General features: G+C 38.6%; 2 protein-coding genes across 5 annotated transcripts; both read right to left on the bottom strand.

Annotated features, from left to right (window-relative positions):
- Positions 1–3,494: 3,494 nt before the first annotated feature.
- On the bottom strand, positions 3,495–7,086 carry ccna2 (cyclin A2). The gene is made up of 9 exons (XM_026183235.2): positions 6,950–7,086; positions 6,403–6,837; positions 5,631–5,889; positions 5,443–5,549; positions 5,051–5,274; positions 4,756–4,960; positions 4,562–4,675; positions 4,202–4,335; positions 3,495–4,091 (listed from the first exon to the last, which is right to left on the bottom strand). The coding sequence occupies exons 2-9, from the start codon at positions 6,610–6,612 to the stop codon at positions 4,040–4,042; spliced, it is 1,305 nt and encodes a 434-aa protein (XP_026039020.1). The 5' UTR covers positions 6,613–6,837; positions 6,950–7,086; the 3' UTR covers positions 3,495–4,039.
- Positions 7,087–9,117: 2,031 nt separating this feature from the next.
- On the bottom strand, positions 9,118–16,935 carry bbs7 (Bardet-Biedl syndrome 7). 4 transcript variants are annotated; one of them, XM_080304898.1, is made up of 20 exons: positions 16,503–16,935; positions 16,338–16,403; positions 15,546–15,608; positions 15,296–15,471; positions 15,010–15,196; positions 14,853–14,922; positions 14,654–14,761; positions 14,200–14,330; positions 13,937–14,021; positions 13,728–13,830; positions 13,429–13,621; positions 13,230–13,304; positions 13,061–13,126; positions 12,804–12,943; positions 11,609–11,713; positions 10,795–10,959; positions 10,572–10,681; positions 10,358–10,461; positions 9,697–9,820; positions 9,118–9,592 (listed from the first exon to the last, which is right to left on the bottom strand). In XM_080304898.1, the coding sequence occupies exons 1-20, from the start codon at positions 16,536–16,538 to the stop codon at positions 9,459–9,461; spliced, it is 2,241 nt and encodes a 746-aa protein (XP_080161024.1). In that variant the 5' UTR covers positions 16,539–16,935; the 3' UTR covers positions 9,118–9,458. The 4 variants fall into 4 exon arrangements, with proteins under 4 accessions (XP_080161024.1, XP_080161022.1, XP_026039040.1 ...); XM_080304896.1 differs by having other exon boundaries at positions 13,061–13,129; XM_026183255.2 differs by lacking the exon at positions 11,609–11,713.

The raw sequence follows: 16,935 nt of genomic DNA on the forward strand, positions 1-16,935 counted from the left end.
AATCTTTATTTTATTTTTATTTTTTAGCTTTTTGGGGGTTGGGGGTAGGGGGCTGACTATATACATAGTTAATTTCCAATAATCAAAGATGTAAAGTACATAAAACTCCAGCTAATATTTCTGATAATAAATATATTTTATTAGGATTGACTTTAGCTTTGCGCTTAAACTACAGCATAAAACTATGTAAGCATGTCAGATTAGCAGCATTTTAGAATATATTGTTTATATAGAAAACGCGTCTTTTTCGAGGATAAATGCAAAATAAGTAAATTTAGAAATTTATTAATAAAATCAAGAAAACAACACTTGAATATTCACTGAAAATTAAAAAATGCTAGCCTACCCATTTTACAGGTAATGAATTTTATTAATTTTTTTCCAACCCAAATGTTAAAAATACCAAAAAGAACAAAATCTTTGTCCATAAAATGGTTAGTGTTTTGATCAGAGTTTACCTTGGTTTATATTTTATTATTATTGCCAAGCAGGTGTTTTGAACACGTCTCTATTTAAAAAGTGCATCTCTGGTCTCAGAAGATGAGTCCGATTCAGCAGTTTTGTTGCTCTTTTCAGCAGAATTCTTCATCTTCATCAGATCAGATGCTTTGATTATTTCGTGGTCATAGTCTAACTCTCTGTTGTCTGCAGCATAGACTCTACAGGAACCTACACCGCAGATGCTGCTGCTTTTGACTTTTTCAGGATTCAGATTGATTTGCACTAAGGTTTTTTTTTTTTTTTTACGATATATTGCAAATAAAGAGATCATAGTATTGTAACCAAAGGAGAATTTTAAGCTCAAAAGCACATGTGCAAAATAAATCAGAGCTGGCAGAGCTCTGAGTTACAGCTGGAGTGAGCAGATAAACAAACTGTTATTATTTTGAAATAACCCGTGCACGAATCTGCTGAAGAAAAATCCCTTAAGATTCACTGGTGTGAAATTAGCTGAGAGGTGGCGAAGTGTTTTCAGACATGTCTCAGAGAAAGTATTCACAGAAACAGCTTGACACCTTGGAACACTATGCTTCTTTGCTTTCTTGCAGAGAGCCACATTGAAAAATTTCTACATCCATCACATCTGCGTAAGTGACCTTTAGTAGTTTTGGCAGCTCGATTAGCCATGCTACCCCTTTCTGTTTATTTCTAGTCAAAGATGTAAGAAAACCTCCAAATTAGTTGACTTTTAAATATAAAGTTAATGTAGGAATGCAAATATTTACAGATCTTGAGAAATCTTAACAATATTATTTCTGGCAACAATGATTTGCAAGAAATAACTTGCATCACACAGGTACACTACATATGAATAATGGGTGTTTTCATTATTGTGTTGAAGTATAAGGAAATCAGCTGCCATTGTGTTATGAACATGCTCCCCTCTAGGTTAACAGGATATTGATCCTTTTGGGACTATTCAATCATTCAAAGCCTGCATGACCTCCTCTGACTAATGACTGAAGAGGAATAAAAATAAAACACAGTAAGAACCACAGGTAAATGGTAAATTAAAGGAAAACCCAACACAAATTATCTTGGCATTGACTCTGTTCCTGGAGCTGAACTGAAGAGATGAAAGTCTTTCTTCCGAAAGATATTTATGCATTTGATGATTTAATGTTTGTGTTGAGCATCTATCTGGTGCTGTATGAAATCTGGCGATCAGGAAAGCCATAGTGTGCACATTATTTTGATATGCATCAGATAATTCAGTGATCCCTTATGTCATCCTGCAAAAGATCACTCTCATCAGGACATAAACATGTCCTTCAATAAGTGGAAAAGTGGACTCCACACTTGGCAGTAAAATAGCTTCCTATCTGTGGTCAATAGATCAGGTGTATTGGCCACTTTTACATCCCTGGGAAATGTTAAATGGCATTAACCCTGTGAGTTCTTTTAGTTGATATTAGCTTTCTCACCTTAAGTCTCATGACACTTTGCCCCTTGATATGTACAATACTTAAAAATAAAGGTGGCATAGCACCTTTTATATATTTCATCAGCAGAAATCCTTAATATTCCTCCTGCCAATTCACGAAAATGAGATGAGTGCAAATTGGCCTACTGAATGCACTGCTTTAATCAGCATGGATCAGGATGCAGATTTAATCTTGGCTTCTGCTTTTACTCAGCAGTTTAGATGTTTGGGCTATGGCTGTGTAAATACACTTAATAGCTCTTGCATAAAATTAGCGGTAATTTTAATTACTGAAGGAGAACACAGATAAGGCTCCCTGCTTCACGCTTATCTGAAAATAAGCAACATATAAAGCTGGTAAAAGAACAAACGGGTTTCTATGAATAAAATCATGAGCTTTTATTATTTGTGAGGCAGTTTCAGCACGAGTCCATAACAGATCATTTTTAAAGTAATTTTCTTACACAGTTCTGCAAAGGCACAATCAAGTACGCCAACATGCCTCAGTCCTGGCAGTGTTTTGGCAGATTTGTCCCATATTTCACAACACACGCTCCAACCTCTGTTCAAAGCAAGGCTGCCTAAAAGAGCGAACGGGCTGCAGCATCGATTTTGCCACCGAGTTCCTGAGCTGTTTGAGAAGCATCCAGAGGAGAAGCATCATGAGCATCAGGAGACCGAGAAGCATCCCCACGTACAAGCTCAGGTTCCAGCCCCAGCCCAGTGCCAGCGGCAGCGACGTGGACGCCACAACAAATCTTCTGGGGGCAGGCATGGGGTTAAGCAGCAAGCCACTCTTTACACTACCAAAAATGGTCTTTAACAAAGTTAGATCTTAGGAGTTAAACAGATGTTATGCCGTAGCTGCACGAGTCATCATTCAGCCAGGTATCCAGCCGTTTAGGCTATGTTATAGAATTCCCATCAGTTTCCATGGTTAAATCCTCCCGTTAGTCACAAGTGCGTGCAGTCAGTAATAAAGGAAACCTGCTGAGAGAGTGCATGCTTTTTGAGCGGTCCATGCTTCTGAGATGAAAATCCTTTCTGCGGCTGGGCTCCACTTCCCCTCTCCTGTCAGACTCCTTGCACAAAGCCAGCCTCCCAATTTATCACGAGGGGGAGCGTGCAATACCTTCAATGCTATTGGCCGACTAACTCGCGTTCAGATAAAAATCAAGCCGTTGTTGAATGACAAGTGGAAAAGCATTTAGTTTGAAACAAAAACTCCAAACACGGGGTGTGTGTCCTTATTTTCCCCTTCCCTTGTTGAACAGAACCTTAAATGCCTTGAGGGGCTTTTGATATTTCAAAACCATACTTATCCTGTTGTAAGAAAGGCTGCACAGGAAAACCTTACTGGTTTAAAGAACTGACTTTACCTTTCCCATAATTACCACTCCTCAATGGCACTTTGTCCTCAATTCAAACAGAAATCCCATTTTGGATACCCAGAAATTAGTTTAGCCTTATACAAACAACCAGGGCTCACATTCCTAAGCTGATGTAAGCTTTTAAGAACTTGTCCTCTGCTGCCCTCTTGAGTCTAGGGTGTTGATAAAGCATCAGAAAATGTATTTAAAAGAATTTTATTTACAAGAGCCATAGTTTAACAGTGCAGAAGATGTCCCAAAAAAGCTTTCAAGACACCAATGTAATCAAATGACTCAATGACAGACAAACTACACTTTAATCTGCATCCCATTAGGCCAAATGGTCCAAGGTTACACCTCTTTAAAAAAAAAAAAAAAAAAAAAAAAAGGCAACCCTGCACCCTTGCTTAGGAAACTAAGCTAGAAAAAAAAAAAAAAAAATTGAGGCCACAATCTGTTCTGTGGGTTTAGGTACATGTGCAGGTCAATTAGCAACACTGAGGAGCCAAGTAGCCCAACAGTGCTATAAAGCCTATAATTTGTCTGATTAAAACTTCTTGATTTTGCCAATAACTGTAGTGTGGCATGAATCTTAGACTTTACAATATAAAAATTACAAAAAAAAAAAAAAGTCAAAACATCTAAAATACCTAGTGCTACTCCAAAAAGAGCAGGGCATTTGATATTGTGGCACACATCATTAAGTGACAGGGGAGTACAACATGGATAGAAGGGAATGAAGTAGTCAGTTCAGCTGCAGTTTAGTTGGTGCATTGATGCTTGAGACTTCATGGTACCTGTGGAAGAGACAAGGGTTTAGTGCTTTAGCACAAATAAAGAAACCCAGACTGTTCCAAATGTAAACAAAGACTCCCCATGAAGTTTTCAAACAAATCTGCTGACTTACTTTGTGCCCTTGTACTTCTCCCGGACAGACTGCTGTGCATGCTGAGGGGCATTGAGGTATATGCGGTGAAGATCCTCAATGCACGGCATCAGATCTTCCAGAGAGTAGCCAGTCATCTCGTTCAAGGACTTGGGCTAAGGAGCACAACTTTGGTCAGTTTGTGTCTTCAAATACAAATACATTTCCCCACACACTAAACTAAAGCTTGCATAAACTTGGACAAGTTTAACTTTAAACAACAGTTAAGAGTAGATGCAAGCTCTGAGTTATTGGCTGTGCTGCTGGACACCATTGGCATTTCCACCTACATATAGACCAATACCTCCTAGTTGCCCATTTGTACAAGTCTATAGAGCTCACCCATGAGGCACCAGTCACTGTGGTGTTAGCCAGAATGTAGGCCGCAGCTGCTGTCTGCGATGGCAAGTATTTCAAGAAGGGGTCTGAATCAACCAGGCTGAGCTCACCAAGGTACTGAAGATGAAAAACAACAACAAATGTTTAGACAATGCACTTAAGACATCACTTTCAGACTACAGAAATCTCATGCCCACCATTGCCAAGCTCTCCACTTGTTTGGTAACAGCATGCTGCAGGAAGTACTGAGTGAGAAACTGGTTTATTGTTGGTGCTGCCAGGTCAAATGAGAGCACTTTAAGCACCAGATGCTCCATTCTTAACACTTGCTTCTTTGTGTAGGTGTCGTCTGTGATGTAAACAAACTCTGCCACCTCTGGTGGGTAGATCTCTTCAAATTTCCTGCATAACATTCAAAAGGAACAAATGTAATGTTTGCAAAGTAGTGGGCTTTGAACATTTGTAGAATCTGACATGCAAAGAGTTACATACGAAGCTAGCAGCATAGCTGCAGTGCCAACCAGCTGAAGTTTGCCTCTTAGGACAGACATTGAGGAAAGGAAGCGATCAATGTAGTTAACAGCCAGATAAAGTGTCTCATTCTGGAGCTTGTACTCTTCGCCAACTTCGACCAGCCAATCAACCAGAATGGCTCGCATGCTGTTTGTGATGTCAGGCTGCTTCTTCATGTAGCCAGCTTTAGGCCTGGTTTTCACCTGTGGGGTGACAATCTAGTTATAAAGAGCCAGTTTGCAAACAGGATCAGATAACCATCAACAGGTTTAGGTTGAAAAATGTTGCCAGGGGACATGTCTAAGATGGCAGCACTGCCAGAAAATTCTCATATGCTTTTTGCTTTAGCACTTCGTATGCTAATTTCTCACCTCCATCTCCCTCAGATAGCTGTGAATTTCAGCTGCATATTCTGGGGCCTCATTTACATTCACTGGTTTTTCCTCCCCCTCAACCACAGACATGTCCATTGGAGAATCTGAGAAGAGTTTTATATTTAGTAAACAGTAAAAACCCAGATCAGAGTAACAGTTGCTAGCGTCATTTCCTTTAAACCCACCAAAGCTGACATCCATCGCTGATGGAATTTCAATAGTGGCAAGGGGCTGCCGGAGCCGTGCCACAGCACTGATCTCCAGTGGGGATTGTTCAACTGTGGGCTTGGCTTTGATACTCTCAACTGCTTGCAGTGGCTTCTTGACACAGGCTCCATCAGGCTCATCAATATGGATCTGGAAAGCAGGTTGCTTGGCCAGTGGTTTATCAAAGCAGCTTTTCCCAAAGTCTTCATTTTTACAAGACAAGGATTGTGTTGAATCCTGGAAGCAAAGAAATATTCAGACATGGCCCACAGAATAGAAACTTTGTTAGATTAGATCTGACAGCAACACCATCCAAGGGCATACATGCTGCTCAACTTAGTGGTTAGATGAAGACTTTTCATTACAACACTAAGTGTGCTGCACTTGACTGAGAACATTCAGATGATATTACACTAGTCAGGTTCAATGTTAATACTCAATTGTTACATCCGCTGACGGGAGGGAAACGTTAATAAAGCACCCTCAAGAAGGCATGTTTGTTGTTTTAAGCAGCCAACTACATGACTGACTTCACCTTAATGTTGATATTAAAATGGCGGTCAATTGGTGGGAACGGGGCGTACACACACAACTACGTTCGTGAGTTTGTAAATATTAAGTTTTAAGAAATAATAAAAGCATCAAGTATTTTTTAACAAGCAGGGACATGGTAAAATGTATTGGCTCCAAAACATGTAGTCAACAGCAAAGCGCAGCACCAGCTAAGCAGCTACCAGTTAGCATTGTTACCTGCTTTCCGCCGACTTGGGATTTGTTCCTCTGGTTGTTCTGCAGGGCTCCTAGCACGGTTCTGTTGGCGGCTTGCTTCGGAGGAAGGTTTTCTTGGTTTTCAGTCGCCACAGGTCGGGCTTTAAGCGAGCCTCTGAGTCTCTGCAGTACATTTTCCTGATTCTGGTAGTCACTAGCCGCGCTTCCCTGTGCTCTGTTAGCGCCTGACATGTTGCCCTCCAACTCCAGCCTGCCTTCCGCTAGCTTAACTACAATTGTTGAGTACTTGTTAACTAGTGAAATGAGCCCTCAAATATGATGCGTGGATAAAGGGATCAAGTATATGGATATTATAGCGAGGTTATCATTAGCGTCTACCTTGCCGAGGAAGCTTAAAGAATTGTTCACAATCAAAACTAAGCTGTTGAGATGGTAACCACACTTGGAATCCCCGTGCTAAAACAAAGCAGACAAAAACAAGACATGCACAATTGGTGGTACAATGGCTACAGTCGGAAGACAAGAATTTAAGTCGCCATAACGCACGAGTTTCGAATTCACTACAAACCTGGAAACAAGGGAGCTAACCTCGATCCATTTACACAGAAACCTGTAGAGACTGCAGCTTTCTCTCAGTTCAAGTAGCCCGCGAGGATTGAAACAGACCAATCAGAAGCCGCGAAGGCAGTGACGCGTAAAATGTACGGGGAACCGAAGAGTACAATAATCTTCTGATTACTAAATTCAAAACCGGTTTGGCATGTTTGAACGTAAAATCGCTTTATTAAGTCAGCTGGGCCTGTGTAGCAAATGCACGCATAAAGGATAAGATCTTGTTTTATTTTTTTCCTTTTTTTATTTTGCTATCTTCATATATGTTCAGACACACAGGTTACCCAAGGCATTTAATCATATGAACCATTTGTAATCTGTTCTTAGTGACTAAAGACTTGTGTTGGGAAGTACTAACTGCATGCAATACACACAATAATTAAACCACTTTTTGAATTAGCTTGGTTATAGTTTAATTTTTAATGAATACATAATCAGAGAAGTTGTTACCTGGATAACTGAGTGCGCTTGCCTTTAAAATCAGTCTGAAACTAATTATTTGCTGTCTGCAAATTGCACATAAAACCAAAGTTTATATCCTTCTACTTTTGCATAAATAGTGGACCGCTATAATTTACATATGACATATGAACAGGCACTGCTATAAAGGCAACTAAATATCAGCTTTTACTGATATGACTGTTTTTTTATATATATATATTTTTTTATTTACAAAGCAGTTTGAACTATACTTCCATCCAGTTATTTAGTTAACAATTTTGATAACCTTGAGTATTTTATTGCAAGTAAAAGTTTAAATATTTAATCTTTAATACAATATAATGTTTAAATATTCACTAAATGTTAACAGCAAAATATACTTACAATAATAAAGGAAATTCTCCTTTACAGAGCATGTTACATATCCTCCTAAATGTCCTCCGTAGTGGACTTTTGCAGTCATTTCCTCCATTTTGTTCTGTTTCTTTTAAATGACCAGAAAAGGAGTCCTTTTTAGAAGCAGAAAGAAATTTATTGCAGTTTGTTGAGGGAAACAAGGATCTTGAGTTGTCTGATGAAGAAGATCATAGGGAATAAGGCCTTCAAGAAGAAAGAAAGAGGAGCATCAGAGATGGTACTCAGACGAAGTCCTCTTGAACTTGCTGTCATTAAGTGGTTGGACAACAAGCCAGTTGTCATGGCATCCTCTGCCTATGGCAATCAACCTCAGGACACACACATAGGATGGTCCAAGAAAAACAAAAGTTTTGTCCAGGTGCCAAGGCCACTGGCAATTGCTGAGTACAATACCAACATAGGTGGTGTGGACCTTGTCGACCGAATGTTGAGTTTCTATAGGATGGTCTCTCGCACTCGGAAATTGACAGCACGTGCAGTTCTCTATTTTTTTGATCTGGCAATCACCAACTCATGGCTTCAGTATAGCAGTGACTTGCAGTTTTGGGGGAAGAAACCACTCAAGTTCCTTGACTTCAAACTGTTCCTTGGTGAAGAGTTGAAGTAAATGTTTGCCATCAAAGATCAGTTTTACATGTTTGGCCTTCCAATGTCATGTGATATCTAAAAAGTAAAAACTTTTTTTTCCCCAAAAAAATCCTTTCAGCCTTCTGATTACCTTACAAACATTAGGGGATTTAAAAAAATAAAAAAAGGACAACATTTTTTTTCCTGGTAGTCAGGAGGATATATTTGCTCGTCTTTTAGGGAGCGTTTCAGATGGCACCAGTTTAAAGGACAATGCAAACTGCTAAATCTGCCTCTGCTTTATATTCTCTAAACTACTTGTATGTCAAATTTAAAAGTGCAAAGAAACTAGATACCAAATAAATGGTAAAGTGTAAAGTGTAAAAAGTGTAAAGTCACAAAGTAGCAAAAAATACAAATTCTGTGGAAAAAGTACATTGGGACTTTCAGTCCTTCAAAGTATATGTATTCAATTACCTTCCACAACGTTGGTGTGATTTTGCAGGACTTGATCTCTGGTACTCTATCAGACAATGGAAGCAAATAGGCAATCTATAGATTTGCTGTCCATGATAGTGTAGATGTAACAGTTTAATGAATGAGACTTGATTGGCTCTTTGTTAAAATTCACTGTATTATGCATTTCTTCTTCTATACAAGTAGGTTTTTGTAGTAGCATTAGTCCAGTGAATAATGAACTTTACATCATCTCATTTTTATTTGAAGAGATGAACATCACTCATATGAAAACCATAACATAAAAATATACATTACATATTTCTTTAACAACCTTATATTTGGTCACTTCAAATGCCAGCTATTCATACAGGTAACTTTTTTTATAGTTATTTCCAGATACTTTAAAATACATAAATATTTAAATATTGTGCTCAGTAGCTATGACAAAAAGTAACTAAATATATTTAATAACATTACAGAAACACAGAGATACTACCATGAAACAAGTGTTTCATTAGAATACAAAAATAGCACAAACATTCAAAGACAACTAAATGAATACCTTCTGACCTATTAAAAACTTAGGCCTCATTAAAAAAATCTAACAGAGAATTCAAGTCATAGTTATCAAGTATCTCCAGCAATGAGGACACCTTGGTTTTTACATTCTGGCCCTTGAACTTGAATTTGTCGATGAAGAGGTCTGTGATCATTCCTACAGGAAAGAGAATGAAAAATATTAACTATCATAGGCCAACAATATTAATACGGTAAGGATCACAATGAGATCAGTTAAATGAAACTGTTAAAACATTGCACCGTAAAGCCTTTCAAGGTGTGCAGGCTGTTTCTTGTACTCCTCAAGGAGATTAGCGGATTCATCCAAGATGTTGCGATATTCTGGAATGAGGAAATCAGCATTCCCCTCATGAACCTGAAGCTCCTGATGACCACAGAGGAAGTAGAGACGCATGTTGGGAAATAGGAAGCAGATATTAGTAGCTACATTAAATTACACTCAAAAGAAACATGTGAGGAAACTGTATCATTTCACTAAATCGTGCACAGCAGATTTGCAACAGTTTCAACAGTATATTGGCAGGGATGCAATGGAAATAACGTTGCCATATTGTGAAACTGGTGCCTCTGTAATAAAAATATAACCTGCAGGGATTACAGCTTTTTAATCCTCATTTTAGGTTTAAATAGCTTTAAAACAGTTTTCATCATTTTAAAATCATCAGTTTAACTGAAGATTCTATACGTGCAATTTATGTCAGCTTAGAGTTATAACTCTCTCACCTCTCATTTACATAACCATTAAAAATAATTGCTTGTGGCATTAGCAAGATGGCTGCCGAGTTGCAAGACTTTTTTCTAGAAGGTATTTGATTAAATTCTGATCAAACCGGGTGGTCTTTACTGCAAATTCCACAACACAGTTCAAAGGAATGAATATCTTTTTTGCTTTTACACTTACTTTAAGGGCATCGATGAGCTGAACTTTTCTAGCCAACAACAGCTGGTACTCCAGCTTTGGATGGATCATGTTAAGGGTGTGGCTCACAGAGTCATCACTGATTTCTGGAAGATTAATAAACATAAATACAGGTTTTCTATTTCTTCTATTTAAAAAAACAAAACAAAAATAAAACCTGACAGATGGTATTGAAATAGAACAATAATACACCTACCGTACGAAATGTTGAGATTGATTTTCTTTTTGGTAGCTTCTTTAGACAGAACATCACTCAGTATGGAGATCGTAGAGATGTTGTCAGACTTAAAGTGACCCTCCCCTTTGCTGTGAATACAAAATGGTTCAATATATTAAACTATATGAAACTACCTATTAAACTCTTCAAAAACTTAAAGTGTATGTAGTTTAGAGCTTGTCTACTGTGTGCCTGCATTTACCAGTAGGTAGCTTCAAGCTGTGTGCCAAGGAAGGTGTTGTGGAAATAAAATGTGATGCTCTCTCCTGCGGGTGTTTTCTCAGGTACCTCCGGCAAACAGAAAACCACCCAGGAGTGGATCTCTGCAAAACTGAACTGCCCAACCAGACTGAGCCTGTTCATTGGCCTTAAATAGAGTGAGAAAAGCAAAGAGAAACGAAAACAAATGATCCCATCTGGGAAAGATATATATAAATCTTATAAAGTTTGTATCTGTCTTGTGTGAAACTTGTATGAAAAGCATATAAGAGTGAAAACAGATATAAGATCCCTTGAAAAATTATATAATGAAACTTGTATGTTTTGGATACTTACTAAAACAATGTATGAAAGTAATGAGAAAGTGGCCACTTTCATGAGTAATCACATATAAGTTTTTACTATTTGTTTTCCATATGGGATTTTATGAGAAAAAAGGGAAATCCTGATAAAAGAACCGTGTTAGAACATTCCTGTGTTGCTGCTATTAACAGTAATATATACATACAACACAAAGTTGCTGACACATATCTCATAGAAAACCATAGTAAAAGTAGAGGTTACTAAGGCTACGTTCACACTGCAGGCGAAAGCGCATCAAATCTGATTTTTTTGACCCTATGCGACCCATATCCGATCATGCTATGACAGTGTGAACAGCACAAATCCAATATTTTCAAATCCGATGTGGGTCACTTTCGTATGTGGTACTGAATCCGATACATATCCGATGTTTTAGAAAGCGACTGCTATTTGAAAGGTCAAGTCGCATTAAATCCATCTTTTACATCACTTACACAAGACAGACGCCAATTATCAGCTTCGGAGAAGCACCCGATAAGACATCGCGAACACTTCCTGGCCATCCAGTGTAGATGTTAGTGAAACTGTTGGGAGGACAACTTTGGAGAAACATGAACATTTTATTTATACTGTATAATCTGCAGATTCTGACAGAAATCTGCAACTATCCTTTGAAGCACCGCTCCTCTAAAACAGCAATAAGGATCATTATTAGGTTATTTACATTATTATGTAAATAACAAAATAACTCAAAGCAAAAATTGGGAAACGTAAAGTCCGAAGTCTTTACATTAAGGGCCATCAGTCAAACAATATTGTTTGCTCTGGGTCTAAACAGAGCGCGTTGTGTGTGTGACGTCTTCTTTTGTGCATGCGGGCCGCTTTGGACGTTCACACTAGAGCGCATTTGCTGTCGCATTTTATTTGTAGTGTGAACAAGCAGACAAAAAAATCGGATTTGATCAAAAAATCGGAATTGAGCATTAAGACCTGCAGTGTGAACGTACCCTAAAAGCAAGAAGTAAGCATATTTATTTTCAACACACAAAAAATGATAAAATAAAAATATTAAATCCACCAAGGAGATTATGTGTCTGCTAAAAACTGGAAGCAAAACTAGAAATTCCATGTCATTTCACAACAAACACATAATAAAGTGAAATAACAAAAACTGGGAGATATCGCAGTTCTAGTTGCTACTAATCTTCAGATGTCTTTGTGGATCCAGGAACGCATGCATGATGTCAAAGGAACTGTCAGTATATATGTGTGTAGTCACTCACACTTTTATTTGTTTGTGGGTTTGTTACTCTAAAAGTTATGGAAAAATAACATCAGAATTTCACCAGAGCTGGGGCTTGATTTATGTTTGTTGGGAATTCAGATCCAGATTTTTTTTTTTTAATTCAGGATTCTTTATCACTGTGATGGAAGGCAAACTGGACACTGTGTCTTATGTTGCACTGACAATTTTAGTTTCAATTCGAGGGTCTAAATGTAGGAACCATTCACAACTCTAGGTTTAAAGCTAATAATGTGTTTTTGTCTTTAAAACTATCTTTTGTGTTCTGCTTCAAAAAGAATGAGATTACCAAATTTCAATTCACATCTCTATGATTTTATTATACTTGAAAAGACTGTTTTCAAAATTCAAAGTAGTGCAAATTTTTCTTTTATTCTTTTAATTACCTCTCTTGGTCTATGCTGTGAGTCCGCTGGTGGAGGGACAGAGGTTTGATCTGGTACTGGCGTACCTGACATGTCTTAGGCTGCAGTCTTGGGGTGATATACGCCTGCAGGGTTCCATACTGTCCCTCAATGGACCTCACCTATAGAACAGTTTGTTGTGGATTAAACATATTACTTCTTCTGTAACACATCATATCACAAATAGCTGAGGCAAGTTGATTATGTAGCCATTTTAAAAATGCCACACTTTCACTTACTTTGAGCTCAATTCTGGTAGTGTTGGCCTGACATCGGTATGTGGCCAGGAGGAAGTTCCCATTGGGCTGCTAAACATAAACTGAATGAATGTGAGGCCTTTGATCACAGAAGCAGGTTTATGACTTAGTTTGTAAAAGTTTTTGTGTGCACATAGTTTACACAGCTCACCTCTGAGTCACATTCACTGAAACTGACGACAGCTGAGTTCTTATCCACATCCAGGAGGTCAATAGGGACATCACTCTGTGTAGAACATTAGTCTCAGTCATATTCTGCTAGCTTACTTTTGCTACACGGAATGAAAAGTGTACTTTTTTTTGGTATTGCAACTTGTCTTTTAACAGTGCGGTATAACAGACACATGTACCTGCAACAGCAGGTTGTCGATGGCAGTCTGCACCTCCAGGGTGAGGCTGTAGCTGGCATCGTCTTGGCAGAGTGTAAACTTGTCATTGATGCTGAAGACGGGGACAGCAGAGACAGCCGTGCTTGATTGAGAGGTCTGCTGGTACTGCTCACGTCCCTGCAGGACTTTGACCTGCAGCTGCTCCAGCTCTGCCCTGAAAGTTAACAACATTACTAACTGAAAAACTGAAAGACTTGTTTTGAAATCACACTTCACAGTAAACCAAACAAAAAAAAAAGGGAACAAGATTTTGCTAATACCTGAGTGCTTCTACTTTAGACTGTGTCTCCTTGCTCATCCTGACCTCATCTCCGGGGCCAGCCTCGGCCTTCTGAGGCTCAGTGGTCAAACCAGTCACCCATCCTGTAAGAAGTGAAGAAAAGAGTGGACACAAGACACCAGACACTTATTGTTCCTGAGGGGAAAAAATGCATAAGCTGCAGTATTAAGGGAAACATTATCATCTAACCCGTGTAGGTGGCAGTCAAGACCTCATCATAAGACTCCTTCCCTACACAACCACCCTGGATGGAGGTCACACTCTCTGACAATACCTGTTATGAGGAAACACAGCAGAGAAAATATTGAAGATTAAGAAGGGAGTCTGTCATTTAATACCTAAATGCATTAATATTTGTAAATTAAGCAACAATTATTCAAATAACTTTAGGTTTGTAACAGTTACAAAAATACAACTGTAAATCTATGGAGAGTGAATTTTTAATCACTTACGTGCTCAAAGCGCAATGTCGGTTCATTAGAGCTGTCAAAGCCGTAGACCTCAACCGTCCCATCATCCCTCCCCACCAGGATATCATTCACTCCGTCACCAATAATATCATAGTTGTCAATGCAAAGAATTCCTGGGAGACAGAAAACATGATCACTTTGCCAGAGGTTAAGTCATCACCTAGTATGCGTGAGTATCTGTTTAAACATTGTGGAAACATACATTGTGTATAAAATGAGATCAGATAGATCTGTTTGAGAAACAAATTGTTACTGCATGCCCATGCAGTAGACTCCGCTTTATGACTGCTTTGACTCAGAGCAATCACCCTCTGCTAGACAGTAAAAATATTGCACTTTTAAGGCACCTGTACACTGGCTTCATGTGTAAGAACTCGATGCTATGCCCATCTTTTCTAACAGTGTTCATGAGAAAATAATGCATTTCTGTACATACCTCCTTTCTTTTTGTCATTGTCAATTTCCCATTTGGTCGCAGCTGAAAGTTCACCAATCTCAACCAATCCTATTTTTCCATCTGTGGTTCCAAAGAGAATTTCCTCTCCTAAAGAGAAATTTCAGAAATTAAGTTCAAACGGGTACATATAAAGCAGCTTTATGCTTTATGGTTACAGTAAACAAAGAAATCAACTTGCCTTGCTCTTTATACAGTTCCAACACAGAAGGAGGTCCAGGAACTTCTATGTCATATGCAAGTTCAGATCTCTACATACAAAACCATAAAACAATTGGCATCTCTCATTTGACAAAGAGCAACTCATAATCAGAACAGTAAATGAGAGCTCAGTCTACCTGCAAGACTCTGAGCACTCGATCTTGGCATGCCAGGACGGGGACGAGGTGAGTGAGGTTTTCAGTGGACAAACATGTGATGTCATTGATCTTGTCTCCAGAGAGGTAGTAGTCCTGATCTTTGCAGTCACAGTAGTGGTTGTAGATGTAACTTGCGCACACAAAAAGGTCAGCGCCTGAGACATGCCTGGAAAAGACCCAGTGGGGTAAAGATGACACAACTCTGCACTGCTCAATCGTGTAATGTAAATCAAAATGAAGGAAAAAAACAAAACATGTTTCCTACATTGCATTAATGCTCTCAGTTAGGTTGGCTTCAAAAGTGAGGAACTGTTTGCCTTTCTTGGTGAATCCTCGGACCTGAGAACCAGAGCAGACAAAGATCTTTTCCTGGGGAGTTCCCGCAGCACCTCCAAGGTCCATTCGGGCTATCTTCTGGCCAGGAAGTGTTTTAAAGACAGGCTGAAACAAAGAGTCAAAAGTCTTACAAGCTGTTCATTTCAAATCTCTGTGATGACAGGAAAATATTTACTCACCACTGCTTCCCCCTTCTTGATGCCAAAACATGTGAGTATTCCATCATGATCAGCAATAGCAACCTAAAACATGAGGAGACACCAGTCAAGCACTCTAATACTTACCAATTTCATTTTTTAGTTTAATTAACGATTGTAGCAAAGGCAAGGAGTCATATCTAGAAGATAAGCCCAGTATCAAAAGAGAGTATAAAAGAGACCTTACATATACTATAATTTGTTTCGACCGAGCACTGATCCCACATGGTGATATGACCCTTGAGGTTTACCCAAAATGCACTTTTTAAAGTTTTCTACAATGAACTAATAGAAAACATGTTTAATTAAAGCCTGTTGGAAAAATAGTGTCTAAATCTTGTTTTGAGACAAAGTCTATTGATCTTTATGAAATTTGACTGACTATACAAGCAGTTTACATGTCCCTCTTTCAATTAAACTAAAACTTCAAAACAACTGCCCAACTTACTGCACAGCATGACAAGTCTTACTTCTTGAAGGGCTCGGGTCAAGCAATTATTTATCAGAAATCAATGTCATTGGTTTTGATTTCTGACCATCTAGTAAACAAAATATGTATTACAGATAAATAAACTAAAACCCAAATAATAAAACTGGTTACATTTTTAAAATCAGAATCAGAAAGACTTTATTTATCCCCAAGGGTCAATTAACAAAATTAATCATCTGCAGTCTTCAGCAAAAGCAGGAAAACAATCTGGATTTAGTCAGAAAACAATACTAACACCACAAATGTTAATTAATTTAGGTTACTGTATGGCTCATAAACGATACCTTTTGGGTTGCCTTTTTTCCCAGTGGAGGAAGAAGCCTCATAGTTTTCTGAGCTGTCACGCCAACCTGAGAGATAGAATGGAGGAGAACTTTTACTCCTAATATTAATTAAAGAGAGAGAGAAACACACACAGCATAAACCCGACGTAGTCTGCTTTGTTTTACCTGAATGTAATCAACTCTATTGAGGCGAAGATCCATCTTCTTTCTACTGTTTCAACTTAAGTAGGAAAAAAAATCTGCAAATATTCCAAGCAGGTTATTCAGACACTACTCTTGGCCCATAGCCGCCCGTTACAATTAACACTTTGTCAGAAAAACGTTCAACCCAATTCCAAGACGATAACGATGCTAGCTGAGACTGGGATTATCTAAAGCAATGGGATTAGCTCAACGTGCTAGCTTTAGCAATCGGAGCTAACTGGTACTGGCACGCAGGCTTCCTCAACGACCGAAAATCATCTTTAAAAAAGACACGAAGGAAGTCGATGTGTGTAGATGTGAGCGCGAATAAATTCCCATTAAACGCCGATATCAGGTATAAACGATCTGTGCAACATTTTGGGACTTGTAGAGGGCAGTTGCCGTTGCTAATGGC

Source organism: Astatotilapia calliptera, chromosome 2 (genome assembly GCF_964374335.1).
Source record: "Astatotilapia calliptera chromosome 2, fAstCal68.1, whole genome shotgun sequence".
In the NCBI taxonomy this organism is placed as follows: Eukaryota; Metazoa; Chordata; class Actinopteri; order Cichliformes; family Cichlidae; genus Astatotilapia; species Astatotilapia calliptera.